The 19,813-nt window shown below is 42.4% G+C and overlaps 1 protein-coding gene across 6 annotated transcripts in view; it reads right to left on the minus strand.

The window, feature by feature from the left end:
* Positions 1-19,813, minus strand: part of cd2ap (CD2-associated protein) — a 249,038-nt gene that overhangs the window by 129,055 nt on the left and 100,170 nt on the right. Inside the window, exon 1 of one of the 6 annotated variants that reach the window (XM_070885239.1) lies at positions 10,975-11,026. The exons of the other annotated variants lie outside the window; for them this stretch is intronic. Coding sequence (XP_070741340.1) covers positions 10,975-10,983 — 9 coding nt within the window. The 5' untranslated portion in view covers positions 10,984-11,026. Of the gene's footprint in view, positions 1-10,974; positions 11,027-19,813 lie in introns of those variants that run through there. 6 annotated transcript variants of the gene reach the window in all.

A 19,813-nucleotide genomic window follows, 5' to 3' on the forward strand; every position in this document is an offset into this window, starting at 1 on the left:
TGCAGAAACACCTACTACTGTTGAAATATATCTCTGCTGAAACCCTCATCCATGACTTGGTCCCCTACAGAATCCACTATTCTGATGCTATCCCAACAGCCTCCCATCCTCTACCTACATAAACTTCACCTCTTCCAAAAATCTGCTGCACCAAATCCCGCTCACCAATCAACCCCGAACTCACTGACCTACATAAGATGCCAACGCCATAACATAACCAATTTAAAATCCTTATCCTGGTATTCAAATCCTTTAATGACCTCACCCCTCCCTATTTCTGCAACCTCCTCGAGCCCAACAACCCACCAAGAACCCAGTGTTCCTCCAATTCTGGCTTTTTGTGCATTTCCCCACTACCTTTATCCCACCATTGACCCCAAGTGCTGGAATTCCCTTGCTAAACCTCAGCCTTTCCACCTCCCTCTTCTCCAAGTCCCACGTTAAAACCACTGATCTAGCTTTTCAGTCGCCCCTCATAACAACTCCTGCTTTGGTTCAATGTCAACTTTTGGCTGATTCTGTTTCTGTAATACAGCTTGGGCATTTTTCTACATTCAAGGCGCTTTATGTATAGAATACAGAGAATATACAGCACAGAAACAGGCCATTTGGCCCAACCAGTCCATGCCGGCATTTATGTTCCACTTGAGCCTCCAATTTTTCTTTCCTCATTTAACTCGATGAGCATAACCCGCTATTCCCTTCTCCCACATATGCTAATCTAGCCTTCTCTTAAATGCATCTATACTATTTGTCTCAACCACTACCTGTGGTAGAGAGTTCCACATTCTCACCACTCTAGGTAAAGAAGTTTCTTCTGAATTGTCTTAGATTTCTTGGTGACTCTTATATTGATGGCCTCTAATTTTGCTCTTCCCCATAAAAGGAAACATGATCAAAACATTTCATAATTTTAAAGACCTTTTAATTTTAATTTTATTAGGTCCCAGCCTTTTCTTTTCAAGAGAAAAGAGAGCCAGTCTGATCATCCTTCCCAGATCGGTAAAACCTTGCATTTCTGGTATCATCCTTGGAAATATTTTTTTGCACCCTCTTCAGTGCCACTAAATCGTTTTCATAATGTAGCGACCAGAATTATACTCAGTACTCCAAGTGTGGTCTAACCAAGGTTAGATACAAGTTTAGCATAACTTCTCCACTTTTCAAATCTATCCCTCCAAAAAGTAAATCCTCGTGCTTGGTTTGCTGTTTTTATGGCCTGATTGACCGATGTCACTACTTCTAGTGCTGTATCTTGTATACTCCCAGATTCCTTTGTCCCTCTACCAACTTTAGATTCTTATTTTCCAAGTAATATGTGACCTCATTTTTCTTAACAAAAATGTAATACTTCACACTCTTAAAATTCATTTGCCAATTATATACACATCCTTGTAATTTGTTGCGGTCCTCAGCAATATTGACTACCTTACCTCACCTTCCCCCAACCCGCCAAGTTGGGGTCATCCACAAATTTAGAAATTGTGCTTTTGATTCCAAAGTTGAGTATAAATTGTGAACAACAGTGGTCCCAGCACTGATCCTTGTGGGACCCCACTTCCCACCTTCTGCCATACTGAATAACTACCCTTTACCCCTGCTCTCTCTTGCAGCCAGCTGGCTATCCATTCTGCTACTTACGTATGCTCTGAACTTATTAATTAGTCTATTATGTGGCATCTTATCGAAGGCCTTTTGGAAATCTAGAAAAGTTATATCTGCTGCATTACCCTTGACTACTCTCTCTGTTACCTCTTCAACCAAGACTTTCCCTTTTGAAATCCACGCTGATTATTCATTATATTATTTTGGGTTTCTAGATGTTTTACTATTTCCTCCTTTAGTGGGGATTCCATTATTTTTCCTACCACTGATGTTCACTCACTAATCTATTCTTCCCTGGACATGTTCTAACTCCCTTCTTAAATATAGATATCACGTTAGCTACCTTCCGGTCCTCTGGCACTGCACCTTTTTCTAAAGAAATATTAAATATGTGTAATAGTACCTCTCATCTCTTCTCTGGTTTCTTTTAAAATGCGGGGATATAATCTGTCTGGACCAGGGATTTCATCCTTTGAGTTTGATTAGTTTAGTTAATATTTCTCCTCTATTTTAAAATATGGTTATGTCATTTCTAATCTCAACCTCCAATGTCATATCCATCTGATCCGTCTCTCTGGTAAATGCTGAAGCAAAGTAAATATTTAATACTTTTGCCATTTTGCCATCGCTGCCTGCGATTTTATCATGTCCATCCCTTAGTGGCCCTATTCCAATCAACTTTCTTTTTTATTCATGCACCTGTAGAATATTTTAATATTTTGTTAGATGTCCCTTGATAATTTAATTTCATAGTTCCTCTTGGCCTGCCTAAATTGTTTTTTTGACTTCCCTCCTAATCTCTTCGTATTTTCCTTTGTCATGTTCTCCCCTACTCTCCATGTACTTAGTGTATGCATCTTCCCTCAATTTTTTCCTCAAGTCTTTATTCATCCATGGTGCCTCATTAAGGTTTAGTTTTTTTTTAAGCAGAATACAATTTTTGCTGGACTCTGGTGAACACTGTTTTAATGTTTCTCATTGCTGTTCTACATCATTGTTTGCCAGGATTATTGTCCATTTTATTTTCCCAAGTTCTATTCTCAGCCTTTCAAAATTGGCTTTTCCCCCCTCTATTACCCTGGTCTTTGTCATGCTCAGTTCCCTTTCAATTATTATCTTGACGTGTATTATATTAGGGTCACTATTGCCTGAATGTTCCTCTACTTTTACTTCTCATCAGCTCTGGTTCCATCCTCATTATTGGATTCAGTAGCGAAACCTCCCTGGTTGGGCTTCTTACCTACTGGGTTAAAAATAAGTCCTGCACACATTGTAGGAGCTCCATTCCCTGAACCCCTTTACCTAGCACTTCTGGCCAATTAATTTTGGGTAGTTAAACTATCCTTTTAATTCTTGAGTTTATATAAACCATTGGCATTCCTCTTTTACATTGTCGACCAGTCTTCTTCCATAGTAAGACAATTTACCACCTCTTCCATTTAGCCGTCTTCCTATACTTTTCATATTTCTCAGTCATTTGGATAATTTCAAACTCTATCTATGGAAACCCAGTTTTGTCTCAAAGATTTCAATAAAATGTAATGATGTCCACTTACCCACTGTAAAAAAAAATATTCAGCGCGTTAGAGATTTTTTTCCCTTCCAAAGCGGGCTGTTTCTAGCAGAAGAGCAGTTTAAGCCATGTGCACTGGAATATAGAACTAATGGTTCTGTGAGCAATTCTGGGCACAACATCTTAGGAAAGATATATTGGCCTTGGTAATAGGATAGGTCGACATTAGGTTTACATTGTATTCCCTAGAATTTAGATGGTTAAGGGCGATTTGATCAAAGTTTAAGATATTGAGAGCAGATAGGGTAGATAAAGAGAAACTATTTTCGCTGGTTGGGGATTCTAGGACTGGGGGTGTAGTCTAAAAATTAAAGCCAGACCTTTCAGGAGTAAAATTAGGAAACACTTCCACACACAAAGGGTGGTAGACGTTTGGAACTCTTCCGCAAATGGCAACTGATGCTAGATCAATTGTTAATTGTCAATCGGAGATTGATAGATTTTTGTTAACCAGCAGTATTAAGGGATATGGGGCAAAGGATGGATTATGGAGTTAGGTCACAGATCAGCCATAATCTCATTGAATGGTGGAACAGGCTCGAGGTACTAAATGGCCCACTCCTGTTCCTACGGTTACAAGTCTATCATTAATGTTGACTGTCATGTAACCAAACAGAGGTAGCGAATTGATTGCATCAAACAAGAAACGTACGATCAGTGCGATAGTTTTTATATAGCATATGAATGCTTTAAATCTGCAGGTTACTGATTTATTGATGATTTTTGACTAGTCCTCCCTAACAACCCAGAGTAAAAGCATCACACTCAGCATGGTTCTGAGCCATATATACAAGGACTATTCCAGGTTTAATCTTTCGTCTGATCTCAGCAAGGGCATCACAGGGGTGCCTCAATGATCCCTGGGATAAGATGGGTGAGAGGAAGAAAAAAAAAAAATTGATTCCAGCTTCTGATGATGGCTGTTCATTGACCCGTGCTGAAAGTGCACATATGTGGATGTTGAATAACAGTTCAGGTTTCTCGTTCCTATAGAGCCTCCCCACACCACCACCCATCCCCCATGCTCCTGCCTTCACATTAAGTGAAGCATAGACTGAACTGAGTTGCAATTCTACCCCTATTGTTGAATAGCTGTTGACACTCAGTGTCGAGGCTAGTTAGTGAAAAATGGGCACTTGGGTAAGGCAGACGTGAGCTGCCAACTCTGAGAAACTGTACTCAGTGCCTTCATGAAAGAAAGGGATCGAAGTTATTAGTTTTCTTTGGATTTCTTTTACAAATTTGTTTGATTGAGGTACTTACCCACAACTATGACAAACCTAAGTCAGGAACAGATAGAATCATTTTAACTTTGTTTCATTTATGCTTTGTACTTTGTTAAATATTACTGCAGGAATGATGACATTCCTTGCATATTTTCTACTGTTGGATAATGCACCAGTCCATCCTTTAACACCCACCTGCTCTCTTAGTAGTGGCTTGTGCCTTTCAGAGAGAGACAACTCAAGACAAGAAAAGACATGAGGAAATATTACCCCCTCATGAAAATGACCAGCTTTAGTCATACAAGACGAGGTTAACTGCATTCATTTGAATATTCAACATTTACCTAATATTTCATTACAGGAGTTTTTCAGCAAGAAATATTTGCTGGTGCAATGAAAATGTATTAGAATGGAAAACTTAAGAATATTAACCTAGTACCTAGTGAGCACGTGACCACAACCCTGAACTGTCTCTAACTTAAAAGTTTACAACCCGAGATCACTGGATGCCTTGATGAGATCATCATCATAGGTGGTCCCTCATGTCGAGGATGACTTGCTTCCACACCAAAAAGGTTCACAGGTGTTTCAATAAAGGACTGAATATTCCAGGTCCCAAACTACATGTTGAAGGGTGGAAGATGCCTGTGCGTAGATTTTTTTTTTAAACATGTGGTGGCCGTTGCACGCCAGCCACCACACGGGCGTGTCAGAGCTAGGTCTTAGTCCAGTGACAAGGATTACCCAAGACAACTGGAGACCTACACTGCTGCACGGAACTAGTGCGCACACATATCGCAGTGTGGGCTGGTCCGTGCTGCCCCTGGGCCCAAATTCACGCCTCCCCTGGGCCTGGATCACATCCGTTCAAGCAAAGGCAGCATAGCGCAAGGAAAGGAAGGTAGTGCAGGGGAACCCTGCGGTCACCTCGCTCCAAAACAGATATACCGTTTTGGATACTGTTGAGGGATGTGGCTCATCAGGGGAAGGCAGCAGCAGCCAAGTTCATGGCACCAGGGGTGACTCTGCTGCACAGGAGGGCAGGAAAAAGAGTGGGAGAGCTAGAGTGATCGGGGATTCTATTGTAAGGGGAATAGATAGGCGTTTCTGCGGCCGCAAACGAGACTCCAGGATGGTATGTTGCCGTCCTGGTGCAAGGGACAAGGATGTCTCGGAGCAGCTGCAGGGCATTTTGGAGGGGGAGGGTGAATAGCCAGCTGTCGTGGTGCTTATAGGTAAAAAAATGGGATTAGGTCCGATAATCTGAATTTAGGGAGCTAGGAGTTAAATTAAAAAGTAGGACATCAAAGGTGGTAATCTCAGGATTGCTACCAATGCCATGTGCTAGTCAGAGTAGAAATAACAGGATAGTTCAGATGAATGTGGCTTGAGGAATGGTGCAAGGGGGAGGGATTCAAATTCCTGGGACATTGGAACCGGTTCTGGGGGAGGTGGGACCAGTACAAACCTGGGCAGGACCGGAACCGATGTCCTAGGTGGAGTGCTTGCTCGTGCTGTTGGGGAGGGTTTAAACTAATATGGCAGGGGGATGGGAATCTGTGCAGGGAGGCAGAGGGAAGTAAAAAGGGGACAGAAGCAAAATGTAGGAAGGAGAAAGCTAAGAGTGGAGGGCAGAGAAATCAAGGGCAAAAATCAAAAAGGGCCACATTACAACATAATTCTCTTCCTTGAGGAAGGACATTCTTGCTATTGAGGGAGTGCAGCGAAGGTTCACCAGACTGATTCCCGGGATGGCGAGACTGACATATCAAGAAAGACTGGATCAACTGGGCTTGTATTCAGTGGAGTTCAGAAGAATGAGAGGGGATCTCATAGAAACGTTTAAAATTCTGACGTGTTTAGACAGGTTAGATGCAGGAAGAACGTTCGCAATGTTGGGGAAATCCAGAACCAGGGGTCACAATCTAAAGACGAGGGGTAAGCCATTTAGGACCGAGATGAGGAGAAACTTCTTCACCCAGAGAGTGGTGAACCTGTGGAATTCTCTACCACAGAAAGTTGTTAAGGCCAATTCACTAATTATATTCAAAAAGGAGTTAGATGTAGTCCTTACTACTAGGGGGATCAAGGGGTATGGCGAGAAAGCAGGAATGGGGTACTGAGGTTGCATATTCAGCCATGAACTCATTGAATGGCGGTGCAGGCTCGAAGGGCCAAATGGCCGACTCCTGCACCTATTTTCTATGCTTCTATGTTCTCCTTGGATTGAATACTATCCCTATTTTCCCTTATTATCCATGGTTGAGCCACCTCCCCCATTTTATTTTTATGCCAGACAGGGATGTACAATTGTTGAAGTTCATCCATGTGATCTTTAAATGTCTGCCATTGCCTATCTACCTTCAACCCTTTCAGCATCATTCGCCAGTCTATCCTAGCCAATTCACGTCTCACACCATCGAAGTAACCTTGCTTTAAGTTCAGGAGCCGAGTCTCTGAATTTGTTGTGTCACTCTCCATCTTAATGAAGAATTCTACCAGATCATGGTCACTCTTCCCCAAGGGATTGCTAATTAATCCTCTCGTTACACAAGATCCAGTCCAGGATGGCCTGCTCTCTAATTGGTTCCTCGACATATTGGTCTAGAAAACCATCCCTTATACATTCCAGGAAATCCTCCTCCACAGTATTGCTACCAGTTTGGTTAGCCCAATCTATATGTAGATTAAAGTCACCCATGATAACTGCTGTACCTTTATTGCACGCATCCCGAATTTCCTGTTTGATGCCATCCCCAACCTCACTACTGTTTGGCGGTCTGTAGACAAATCCCACTGACGTTTTCTGCTCTTTGGTGTTTCACAGCTCTACCCATATAGATTCCACATCATCCAAGCTAATGTCCTTCCTTACTATTGCGTTAATCTCCGCTACCCAACCAACTTTTCCTTTCTGTCTATCCTTCCTGAATATTGAATACCCCTGGATGTTGAGTTCTCAGCCTTGGTGACCCTGGAGCCATGTCTCCGTAATCCCAATTACATCATATCCGTTAACAGTTATCTGCGCAGTTAATTCATCCACCTTATTACGAATGCTCCTCGAATTGAGATTCTGACCCTTCAGGCTTGTTTTGTTTTTACACTCTTTGTCCTTGGTGAGATAGACAAGCAGCGTCAAATGGTCCCGTATGGAATTTTCAATTTGGGGAGGGGGGCGGGGGGGCGAAAGAAGAGTTAATAAAGCACATTGATCGGGGAGAACAGAAGGAATGAACTTCTACTTTGCACCTGACACTACACAGCCTGCCACCAGGTAGGTGCCTTAAAAGGAATCACATATTTGCCTCCATCTCTGTCAACCATTTCCACAGTCGCAGCTGCACTTGAGCTACAATCCAACCTGCTCATTCATTCAAATGGAGCTTCTATTTATTGGCACGAGTATCCCTCAACATTATATTTTCTCATTATTTTCCACTTCTTCTAAATCACAATTAGCAGATATTTCATGGTATCAATGGAATAGAAACATACAAACATAGAAACTAGGTGCAGGATTAGGCCATTCGGCCCTTCGAGCCTGCACCGCCATTCAATAAGATCATGGCTGATCATTCCCTCAGAATAAAGATACAGATTTTGTGCAAGAATCAAGTCAAGACCAGTAGGAATTGCTAGGAGGCTACAATTAATGCCCAAACCTTTTATACACACCTGCTAATGACAAGAGCCGAGTTCAGGGATGGTGCATAAAATATACAGAAATAGGGATAGAAGAAGTACTTCTGTTGCCTCGGCTCTAAGCTCTAATTCCCTGCCGAAACCTCTCCACTGCTCTACCTCTCTTTCCTCCTTTAAGATACTCCTTAAAACTTAGCTTTGTGACATCGGCCCTAATTTCTCTTTATCCAGCTCGGTGTCAAATGTTTTGTCTTATCAATCAATCAAAGGCATTCCCTTGGAATCAAGCAAGAGTTGCTTCCACTCCTGAAGTGAGTTCTTTGTTGGCTGAGCAGTCCGATACGAGAGCCACAGACTCTGTCACAGGTGGGACAGATAGTCGTTGAGGCAAGGGGTGGGTGGGACTAGTTTGCCGCACGCTCGTTCCGCTGTCTGCGCTTGATTTCTGCATGCTCTCGGCATTGAGACTCGAGGTGTTCAGCACCCTCTCGGATGCACTTCCTCCACTGAAGGCGGTCGTGGGCCAGGGACTCCCAGGGGTCAGTGGGGGATGATACTTTATCAGGAAGACTTTGAGGGTGTCCTTGTAGCGTTTCCGCTGCCCACCTTTGGCTCGTTTGCCATGAAGGAGCTTTGAGTAGAGTACTTGCTTTGGGAGTCTCGTGTCTGGCATGTGGACTATGTGGCCTGCCCAGCGGAGCTGATAGAGTGTGGTCAGTGCTTCAATGCTGGGGATGTTAGCCTGAGTGAGGACGCTGATGTTGGTGCGCCTGTCCTCCAGGGGATTTGTAGGATCTTGGAGATATCTTCGGTGATATTTCTCCAGCAACTTGGTGTCTACTGTACATGGTCCATGTCTCTGAGCCATACAGGAGGGCAGATATTACGACAGCCCGGTAGACCATGAGCTTGGTGGCAGTTTGGAGGGTCTGGTCTTCAAACACTCTTTTCCTCAGGCAACCGAAGGCTGCACTGGCACACTGAAGGCGGTGTTGGATCTCGTCGTCGATGCCTGCTCTTGTTGATAGGAGGCTCCAGAGATATGGGAAGTGGTCCACGGTGTCCAGAGCTACGCCGTGGATCTAGATGACTGGAGGGCAGTGCTATGTGTTGAGGACAGGCTGGTGGAGGACCTTTGTCTTATGGATATTTAGCGTAAGGCCCATGTTTTCGTACGCTTCAGTAACTACGGTGACTATTTCCTTCAGTGCGGCCTCTGTGTGCGCAGGCGCAGTTCGCGTACTGTAGCTCGACAAGAGGTTGGGGTGGTCTTGGATCTGGCCTGGAGACAGCGCGGGTTGAACAGGTTCCCACTGGTTCTGTAGGCACTTCACAGGAGTATAATATTCCTGTAAAGCGCCTTGGGATGTTTCAGTACATTAAAGGCGCTATATAAATACAAGTTGTTGCCAAAAATAAAATGCAGCTTGATTCAACAGATATACAGCAGTCATCAATTCTTCAAAACCTTCAATTATGCTGGAGCATCTTCTGTCCTAGAGTGTTACAGCAAATGACATAATATTATTAGATAGAAGTAACAATCTGTTCTCCATGCATTGATGCATTTTACAGCACTATCAATAAAAATTAAAAGTATCCACAAATATTACATTTTAAAATTCCTTGGTACATGGGCATTGTTTACCCTCCCCCAACAAATTTAGTGAAAGGGAAGATTGGGTTGCAGCTCAAGTGCAGCTGCGACAGTGGAAATGGATGAGAGGTGGAGGCAAATATCTGAATTAGGTTGATTTTTTAAAAAATTACAGTACACCTAATTTTCATGGCATACATAATTGGGTAGGCAAAGAAACTAAATAATTACAGAAAACATTTCAAATTTCCCCATCCTCAAAGAGATGACTGATTTGAATCACACTGATATTACTTGCTTTTTAGATTATTTAAAACTTGAACAACTTAGTATGGCATTATGAAAAAAGTGTTGACATTTTTAACCTGTGAAATTTAAGCCAAATTAACAGTTTGCCAACTTTTCACACACCTGATTACATTTTTACAAGAAAGTAATCCCACATGAGTAGAATCAGAATCATATAGCGCAGAAGGAGGCCATTCAGCCCATCATGCCTGTGTTGGCTCTCTGAAGAGAGCTACCAATTAGTCCTATTCCCCTGCTTTTACCTCACTTGCCTGCAAATGTTTCCTTTTTAAGTAGAGATCCAACTCCCTTTCAAAAGTTACTATTGAATTTGCTTCTACCACCCTTTCAGGCAGTGCATTCCCAACCATAACTCACTGAGTAAAAATGTAGAAGATAAGTTCTAAAAATCCTCGCCCTTTACTGAAAGTACACCCCCATTATATGTGCTCTTGAAACATACCAGTTTGTCACACCTTCTCCCAAGGTTTGGCAAGTCTGGACCAGCTCCCAGGCTGCCTAGAAATGTTAACATGGCATGTCTCCCACAAGGAAGAGAAATTTAATTGATTTTTTTTAAAACTACACAATAGAGGAATTGCTCAAACATTGAGTACTCTTCCCGGAATTTGCTTCTCTGTTTGAAATAAGCCAACCAGAGCATAGTATGTCTCATAATTGATTCATGGTTTCGGTAACGACATAAATTACTTCAGTTTTGCTTTATCTATGACAGCTTTAGAATTTTTGTTGTCGTCAATTGCTGGACATTTTCAGTCCAGTAATGTTGGCCTGCAGATGAAATTCTTTTACATATTTGATAAAGTGCCAGCTGTTTTTACTCATGTAACATGCCTACTGCAAAACTCAAATTATAAGTCTTCGATACAGACACATGAAACTGCCAGTGTGAAACAACGTATTCCAACCGTGTCAGACTTCCTCTATATATTTGGTCTGTCTCATGTTCCATAATCTCCACTTAATAATGAAGAAAGTTGAAAATGTAGCACTTGTTTTTTTACTTCATCTGAACTTACAATGCACATCAAGTTTCAAGTAAATCAAAGCATTTTGCAAGGAGAGAATTTGGCTGTGTAACTAGACTGCACAAATACATGATACAACCTGTGCCACCTCATCACCAGCAGGAGTCAAGGCTGCAAGCCAATGACTCATGTGCTATTACAACAATCTTTTTTTCTCTAGTTAAACCTCTGTTGTTGCAAGGCAGGGTCAATACATTGAAACAAAAGGAAACTCCAGAGTACAATTTGTTGCAAGTACTTCTTTCTTCAAAACAGAAACACAGAAAAATAGGTGGAGTAGTAGGCCATTCGGCCCTTCGAGCCTGCACCGCCATTCAATGAGATCATGGCTGATCATTCCTTCAGTACCACTTTCCTACTTTCTCTCCATACCCCTTGATCCCCTTAACTGTAAGAGCCATATCTAACTTCCTCTTGAATATATCCAGTGAACCGGCATCAACAACTCTCTGCGGCAGCGAATTCCACAGGTTAACAACTCTCAGAAGAAGTTTCTCCTCATCTCAGTCCTAAATGGCCTACCCCATATCCTAAGACTATTCTTCCCGCATCTAACCTGTCCAATCCCGTCAGAATCTTATATGTTTCTATGAGATCCCCTCTCATCCTTCTAAACTCCAGTGAATAAAGGTCCAGTTGATTCAGTCTCTCTCATGAAACCCCAGCCATAAGAACATAAGAACATAAGAACATAAGAATTAGGAACAGGAGTAGGCCATCTAGCCCCTCGAGCCTGCTCCGCCATTCAACAAGATCATGGCTGATCTGGCCGTGGACTCAGCTCCACTTAGCCGCCCGCTCCCCAGAACCCTTAATTCCCTTATTGGTTTAAAAATCTATCTATCTGTGATTTGAATACATTCAATGAGCTAGCCTCAACTGCTTCCTTGGGCAGAGAATTCCACAGATTCACAACCCTCTGGGAGAAGAAATTCCTGCTCAACTCGGTTTTAAATTGGCTCCCCCGTATTTTGAGGCTGTGCCCCCTAGTTCTAGTCTCCCCAACCAGTGGAAACAACCTCTCTGCCTCTATCTTGTCTATCCCTTTCATTATTTTAAATGTTTCTATAAGATCCCCCCTCATCTTTCTGAACTCCAACGAGTAAAGACCCAGTCTACTCAATCTATCATCATAAGGTCACCCCCTCATCTTCGGAATCAGCCGAGTGAATCGTCTCTGTACACCCTCCAAAGCTAGTATATCCTTCCTTAAGTAAGGTGAACAAAACTGCACGCAGTACTCCAGGTGCGGTCTCACCAATACCCTATACAGTTGCAGCAGGAGCTCCCTGCTTTTGTACTCCATCCCTCTCGCAATGAAGGCCAACATTCCATTCGCCTTCCTGATTACCTGCTGCATCTGCAAACTAGCTTTTTGGGATTCATGCACAAGGGCCCCCAGGTCCCTCTGCACCGCAGCATGTTGTAATTTCTCCCCATTCAAAGAATATTCCCTTTTACTGTTTTTTTTCCCCCCCAAGGTGGATGACCTCACACTTTCCGACATTGTATTCCATCTGCCAAACCTTAGCCCATTCGCTTATCCTATCTCAATCTCTTTGCAGCCTCTGTGTCCTCTATACACCCCGCTTTCCCACAAATCTTTGTGTCATCTGCAAATTTTGTTACACTGCACTCTGTCCCCTCTTCCAGATCATCTATGTATATTGTAAACAGTTGTGGTCCCAGCACCGATCCCTGTGGCACACCACTAACCACCAATTTCCAACCCGAAAAAGGACCCATTTATCCCGACTCTCTGCTTTCTGTTAGCCAGCCAATTCTCGATCCATGCTAATACATTTCCTCTGACTCCGCATACCTTTATCTTCTGCAGTAATCTTTTGTGTGGCACCTTATCGAATGCCTTCTGGAAATCTAAATACACCACATCCATCGGTACACCTCTATCCACCATGCTCGTTATATCCTCAAAGAATTCCAGTAAATTAGTTAAACATGACTTCCCCTTCATGAATCCATGTTGCGTCTGCTTAATTGCACTATTCCAATCTAGATCCCGCTATTTCTTCCTTAATGATAGTTTCAAGCATTTTCCCCATACAGATGTTAAACTAAGCGGCCTATAGTTACCTGCCGTTTGCCGTGAAGGAGCTCAGAGTAGAGCGCTCGTTTTGGGAGTCTCGTGTCTGGCATGCGAACTATGTAGCCTGCCCAGTGGAGCTGATCGAGTGTGGTCAGTGGTTCAATGTTGGGAATGTTGGCCAGAACGAGGACGCTGATGTTGGTGCACCTGTCCTCCCAGGGGATTGATAGGATCTTGAGGAGACATCGTTGGTGATATTTCCCCAGTGACTTGAGGTGCCTGATGTACATGATCCATGTCTCTGAGCCATACAGGAGGGCGTGGTCTTCAAAACCCTCTTTTCCTCAGGCGGCGGAAGGCTGCACTGGAGGCGGTCTACAGAATATGCTGCACCTAATATGAGATGGGACTAACTGACTTAGAAAAGCACTGCACAAGTTGTTTCTGTTCTGTTTAAACTTGATGGGTTGTTTGTGAGAATGAAGCATTTGTAATTGAGAAAAGAGAGACCCTGATAGATCTGATTTTTGAACAACCAAGCTCTTAACCAGAATATCTGGGTTTGATGCTATATTTGACCCACTCGCCAAATTGCGAAGTGATCCCTCTCGGAAGGCAGGGGGTTTGTGCATCGTCAGCAATTTATACAGCCACATCTTTTGTTCTTTCTGCTTTGAGGTAGCTGTGGGATCAGGTGAAACACAAAAAACAACTTTGGTGTTCAAGGAAAGTTTATATGATCCAGCCTTCATCCTTGGACAGAAACATGGGTGCTCGGGGGAGGAAAACAAGTGTCAAAAGCCCACAACACCTGATGAGGACGAGACCACACCTGGAGTAGTGAGAGCAGTTATGTGCACCACATCTTAAGGATAGACTGGTCTCGGAGGGAATGCAGCGTAGGTTTACCAGAATGATACCCAGACTCCAAGGGTTAAATTACAAGCAGAGATTACACAAACTAGGGTTGTATTCTCTAGAATTTAGAAGGTTAAGGGGCGACTTGATCGAAGTTTTTGATATTCAGGGGAACAGATAGATAGGGTATAAGAGAAACAACTTCTGCTGGTTGGGGAGTCTAGGACTGTGGGAAGAGTCCAAAAATTAAAGCTAGACATTTCAGGATTGAAATTACGAAATACTTCTACACACAAAAGGTGGTAGAAGTTTGGAACTCTTCCTAAAATGGCAATTGATGAGAGATCAACTGCTAATTTTAAAATCAGAGATGGATAGATTTTTGTTAACCGAACCCATTAAGGGTACAGAGCAATGGCGAGTATACGGAGTTAGGCTGCAAATCACCCATGATCTCATTGACTGGCGAAACAGGCTCGAGGGGTTAAATGGTCTACTCCTGTTGCGATGTTCCTAAAACATCCTGAACAATCTCGAGGTCAATTTTTCACTTCTGAGCGTGAACTTTGAGGCAACCAAGTACATGTGATTACTTACGTTGACTGCCCCAGATAAATGCTGAGCTATGAGAATAATTTTATGATTCAGACACCACCTTAGTAATAGGATGCAAGTGTGTAGAAAATGGTCCAACTAAAGCACAATACTGAATTCTGGGAAAACACATATTCCTAGACAAAAAGGGTATACATCAAACAGAGATGCAGAGTTGGGTGGACAAATAGAATAAACCTGAAATAAAACTTGGGGAAAAAAGTTGTATAATAAAAATTAGCACCAACAGTACTGAAGAAATTCATGAATACATAAAATGCAGCAAGATGAGTAAAATGGGAGAGGAGAAGGATGAAAGAATATGAAAAAAGGCTCGCAAATATAACAGGAAATAGTACGGGGGGGGGGGGGGGGGGGGGAGGTGTTGTAAGCACATAATAATGAGTTCAAGAAAGTATGACCAAAGATGAAAGGAGAAATCAATTCGATTGATGAAAGTATTCCAGAGATATTAAATAGCATTTGGTGTTGGTTTTTGCAAATAGTGGAAGCGAGAATTTACAAGACCCAGGGAAAGATATGTAACAATTATTAAAACTAACTGTAGAAAATCTATGAATTCTGAAAAATGTTTTGCAAAATTCAAGGTTGGTAAATCATCGACCCTGAGCTTTTAAAGGAAACGAGGGGTAGCGGTTCAGACTACAACTTTTTAAAAATCCATTTTGCATATGCAAATTGTTATGAGATCCCGAGTTCCCAATGTAACACCTCTGCTCTTAAAGGGTAACTATAGACCAGTTAGTCGAACATCAATTGTGCGAAAACTATTACAATCCATCATGTGAGATACAGTGAGCATGAAGAAATGCATGGATTAAATTATGAACAGCCACCAATTTGTTAAAGCAAGTCATGTTGACAAAGAAGAGTATTTTGAAGAACATAATTAGGAGCAGGTCATCTACAAGCCTGCTCCATGAAGTGTCCATCTGGGTAGATAAAGCAATACATATGATGGTTATGGATTTTCAGAAAACATTCGATAATGTATCGCACAAGAGGCTTTTAAAAAAATACGTACATATGAAAATGATGGATGGACCAGCTAGTCGATTGAGCCTGTCCCACAGTTGTGGTGCCCAAGTGTCATGATTTACAACAACACCCAATCACCAGTAGACAGTTGATATCAAAGATGATGCACCAGCATGGATAAAAAGTTGATTGATTAACAGTAAACAACGCCTTAGGTGAAATGGGCGTTGGCCATATTGGAAAAGGGTTGGACTTCAGTTGTCAACATTGTGAGCACAATCATGAAATTCCTTAATGAGAGACAAGTAGGGTGAAGAGGACTGTCAAGGACTTGAGGTTATGGGCATGTTAGCACAATAGGTAGATAGGTGGCAGACGCAATTTAACATTGATAAGTGTGTGCCAATACATTTTCGGGAGCAAAATAAGGAATTATAAATGCAATGGAAAACACTGAAGAGTGTGAGTGCAGAGAGACATCTCGGGGTTCCAATCAATGTTCTCCCCAAGCCATGCAGGCCACTCTCAGATTTGTCAATGAAAATAACCTTGCATGTGCGAAAAATTGAATGGGCCATGCAGCCAGTTAAAGGGTCCACACACCAAAAATAAATTACAGGGAACATTGGTTCTAATACATAATTCCTTGAAATTGCAAGGACCGATGGATTATGCTGTACAAAAAAAAGCTAACAACATTTTGGATTTTGTAAAGTGTACAAGAAGTGAATAAATAACATTTGTAGAAAACAATCGTTAATGAGTAAATGAGTTGACGGCACAATCATTACAAATGGTTATGATTTGGTGGCCATTACAGAAACGTGGTTGCAGGGGGCCAAGACTGGGAATTAAACATACAGGGGTATCTGACAATTCGGAAAGATAGACAAGAAGGGAAAGGAGGTGGGATAGCTCTGTTAATAAAGGATGATATCAGGGCAGTTGTGAGAGACGATATTGGCTCTAATGAACAAAATGTTGAATCATTGTGGGTGGGGATTAGAGATAGTAAGGGGAAAAAGTCACTGGTGAGTGTAGTTTTATAGGCCCCCAAATAATAACTTCACGGTGGGGCTGCAATAATCAAGGGACTAATGGAGGCATGTGAAAAAGGAACGGCAGTAATCATGGGGGATTTTAACCTACGTATCGATTGGTCAAATCAAATCGCATGGGGTAGCCTTGAGGAGGAATTCATAGAATGCATACAGGATTGTTTCTTAGAACAGTATGTTACAGAACCTACAAGGGAGAAAGTTATCTTAGATCTGGTCCTGTGTAATGAGACAGGAATAATAAACGATCTCCTAGTAAAAGATCCTCTGGGAATGAGTGATCACAGTATGGTTGAATTTGTAAAACAGATTGAGGGTGAGGAAGTCGTGTCTCAAACAAGCATACTATGCTTAAACAAAGGGGACTACAGTGGGATGAGGGCAGAGTTGGCTAAAGTAGACTGGAAACACAGACTAAACGGTGGCACAATTGAGGAACAGTGGAGGACTTTTAAGGAGCTCTTTCATAGTGCTCAACAAAAATATATTCCAGTGAAAAAGAAGGGCGGTTCGAGAAGGGATAACCAGCCGTGGATAACCAAGGAAATAAAGGAGAGTATCAAATTAAAAACCAATAAGGTGGCCAAGGTTAGTGGGAAAATAGAAGATTGGGAAAATGTTAAACGACAGCAAAGAATGACTAAGAAAGCAATAAAAGAAAGGAAAGAATGATTACGAAAGTAAACTTGCGCAAAGCATAAAAACAGATAGTAAAAGCTTTTACTGATAGATAAAACGGAAAAGAGTGACTAAAGTAAATGTTGGTCCCTTAGAAGATGAGAAGGGGGATTTAAGAATGGGAAATGTGGAACTGGCTGAGACCTTAAACAATTATTTTGCTTCGGTCTTCACAGTGGAAGACACAAGAACCATGCCAAAAATTGCTGGTCACAGGAATGTGGGAAGGGAGGACCTTGAGATAATCACTATCACTAGGGGTGTAGTGCTGGACAGGCTAATGGGACTCAAGGTAGACAAGTCCCCTGGTCCTGATGAAATGCATCCCAGGGTATTAAAAGAGATGGCGGAAGTTATAGCAAATGCATTCGTTATAATCTACCAAAATTCTCTGGACTCTGGGGAGGTACCAGCGGATTGGAAAGCAGCTAATGTAACACCTCTGTTTAAAAAAAGGGGCAGACAAAAGGCAGGTAACTATAGACCGGTTAGTTTAACATCTGTAGTGGGGAAAATGCTTGAAGCTATCATCAAGGAAGAAATAGCAGGACATCTAGATAGGAATAGTGCAATCAAGCAGACCCAACATGGATTCATGAAGGGGAAATCATGTTTAACTAATTTACTGGAATTCTTTGAGGATATAACGAGCATGGTGGATAAAGGTGTACCGATGGATGTGGTATATTTAGATTTCCAAAAGGCATTCGATAAGGTGCCACACAAAAGGTTATTGCAGAAGATAAAGGTACGCGGAGTCAGAGGAAATGTATTAGCATGGGATAGAGAATTGGCTAGCAAACAGAAAGCAGAGAGTTGGGATAAATGGGTCCTTTTCAGGTTGGAAATCAGTGGTCAGTAGTGTGCCACAGGGATCGGTGCTGGGACCACAACTGTTTACAATATACATAGATGACCTGGAAGAGGGGACAGAGTGTAGTGTAACAAAATTTGCAGATGACACAAAGATTAGTGGAAAAGCGGGTTGTGTGGAGGACACAGAGAGGTTGCAAAGAGATTTAGATAGGTTAAGCAAATGGGCTAAGGTTTGGCAGATGGAATACAATGTCGGAAAGTGTGAGGTCATCCACCTTGGGAAAAAAAAAACAGTAAAAGGGGAGTATTATTTGAATGGGGAGAAATTACAACATGCTGCGGTGCAGAGGGACCTGGGGGTCCTCGTGCACGAATCCCAAAAAGTTAGTTTGCAGGTAATCAGGAAGGCGAATGGAATGTTGGCCTTCATTGCAAGAAGGATGGAGTTCAAAAGCAGGGAGGTCCTGCTGCAACTGTAGAGGGTATTGGTGAGGCCGCACCTGGAGTACTGCGTGCAGTTTTGTTCACCTTACTTCAGGAAGGATACACTAGCTTTGGAGGGGGTACAGAGACGATTCACTAGGCTGATTCCGGAGATGAGGGGGTTACCTTATGATGATAGATTGAGTAGACTGGGTCTTTACTCGTTGGAGTTCAGAAGGATGAGGGGTGATCTTATAGAAACATTTAAAATAATGAAAGGGATAGACAAGATAGAGGCAGAGAGGTTGTTTCCACTGGTCGGGAAGCAGTTGAGGCGAGCTCATTGAATGTATTCAAATCACAGATAGATAGATTTTTAAGCAATAAGTGAATTAAGGGTTACGGGGAGCGGGCGGGTAAGTGGAGCTGAGTCCACGGCCAGATCAGCCATGATCTTGTTGAATGGCGGAGCAGACTCAAGGGGCTATGGATGGCCTACTCCTGTTCCTAATTCTTATGTTCTTATGTTCTATGTTCTTATGTTAAGCCAGAGTCAGAGCATTGTGTGCGGTTTTCAGCTGCGCATTATCGAAAGGATAGAATAGAGCGCATATATTAACCAGGATGCCATGAATGGGAAACTACAATTATAGGATTGATTTCATGGCAACAGAGAAGGTCAATGGGAGATTCAATTGAGGTTCTTAAAATTAGGAATTGTCCGATTGGGTGAAATTGGTGACAAGGGGAGTCATCAATTTCAAACTGTTATTTAAAAAAAATGATGGTAGGAGAAATATTTTTTTTTGGACGGTTGTTGGACGCATAGAATACTTTGCCACAGGAAGTATTTGAGATTGAGACTACTATTGCTTTTATATGGGGGCGGGGGGGGGGGGGGGTGGAAGAAAGTTTGATAATTGTAACAGAGGAAGATACAATGCCCGCCTGGGAAATTAGGGTGGTCCAGCCATGCCGGCAGGAGAAAGGAAGGTAAAGTACTACTAAAGTAAGTGAGAGTGTTTTTTGTTTTAAATTTATGAGCAATGTGTGTTGCGGTGGCGTGGGCAATGTTACAGGAATGTTTTTGTGGGGTTTTTGAGAGTTTTTTTTTTTATAAACGGTTTTCCCCAGGCCTCTCGGAGCATTCATGGCCCGGGTCTTTAGCTCGGGAGTTTCCTATCCTTGCACCACAAGGGGTGCCTCAGCGCTGCGCTCCCTGACGCAAGGCCCAAATGCCCAAACTTAAAATACGAAAGCACAAACTATTCCTGGCTAACTTTCTACCCTGTCGCCATTATCGCCCCCAAATTAGAAAATCCGAAAATCCAGCCCTTGGATTTATACGGCGCCTTTC

The sequence above is a fragment of the Pristiophorus japonicus genome, chromosome 7, assembly GCF_044704955.1.
Source record: "Pristiophorus japonicus isolate sPriJap1 chromosome 7, sPriJap1.hap1, whole genome shotgun sequence".
NCBI classification, from domain to species: Eukaryota; Metazoa; Chordata; class Chondrichthyes; family Pristiophoridae; genus Pristiophorus; species Pristiophorus japonicus.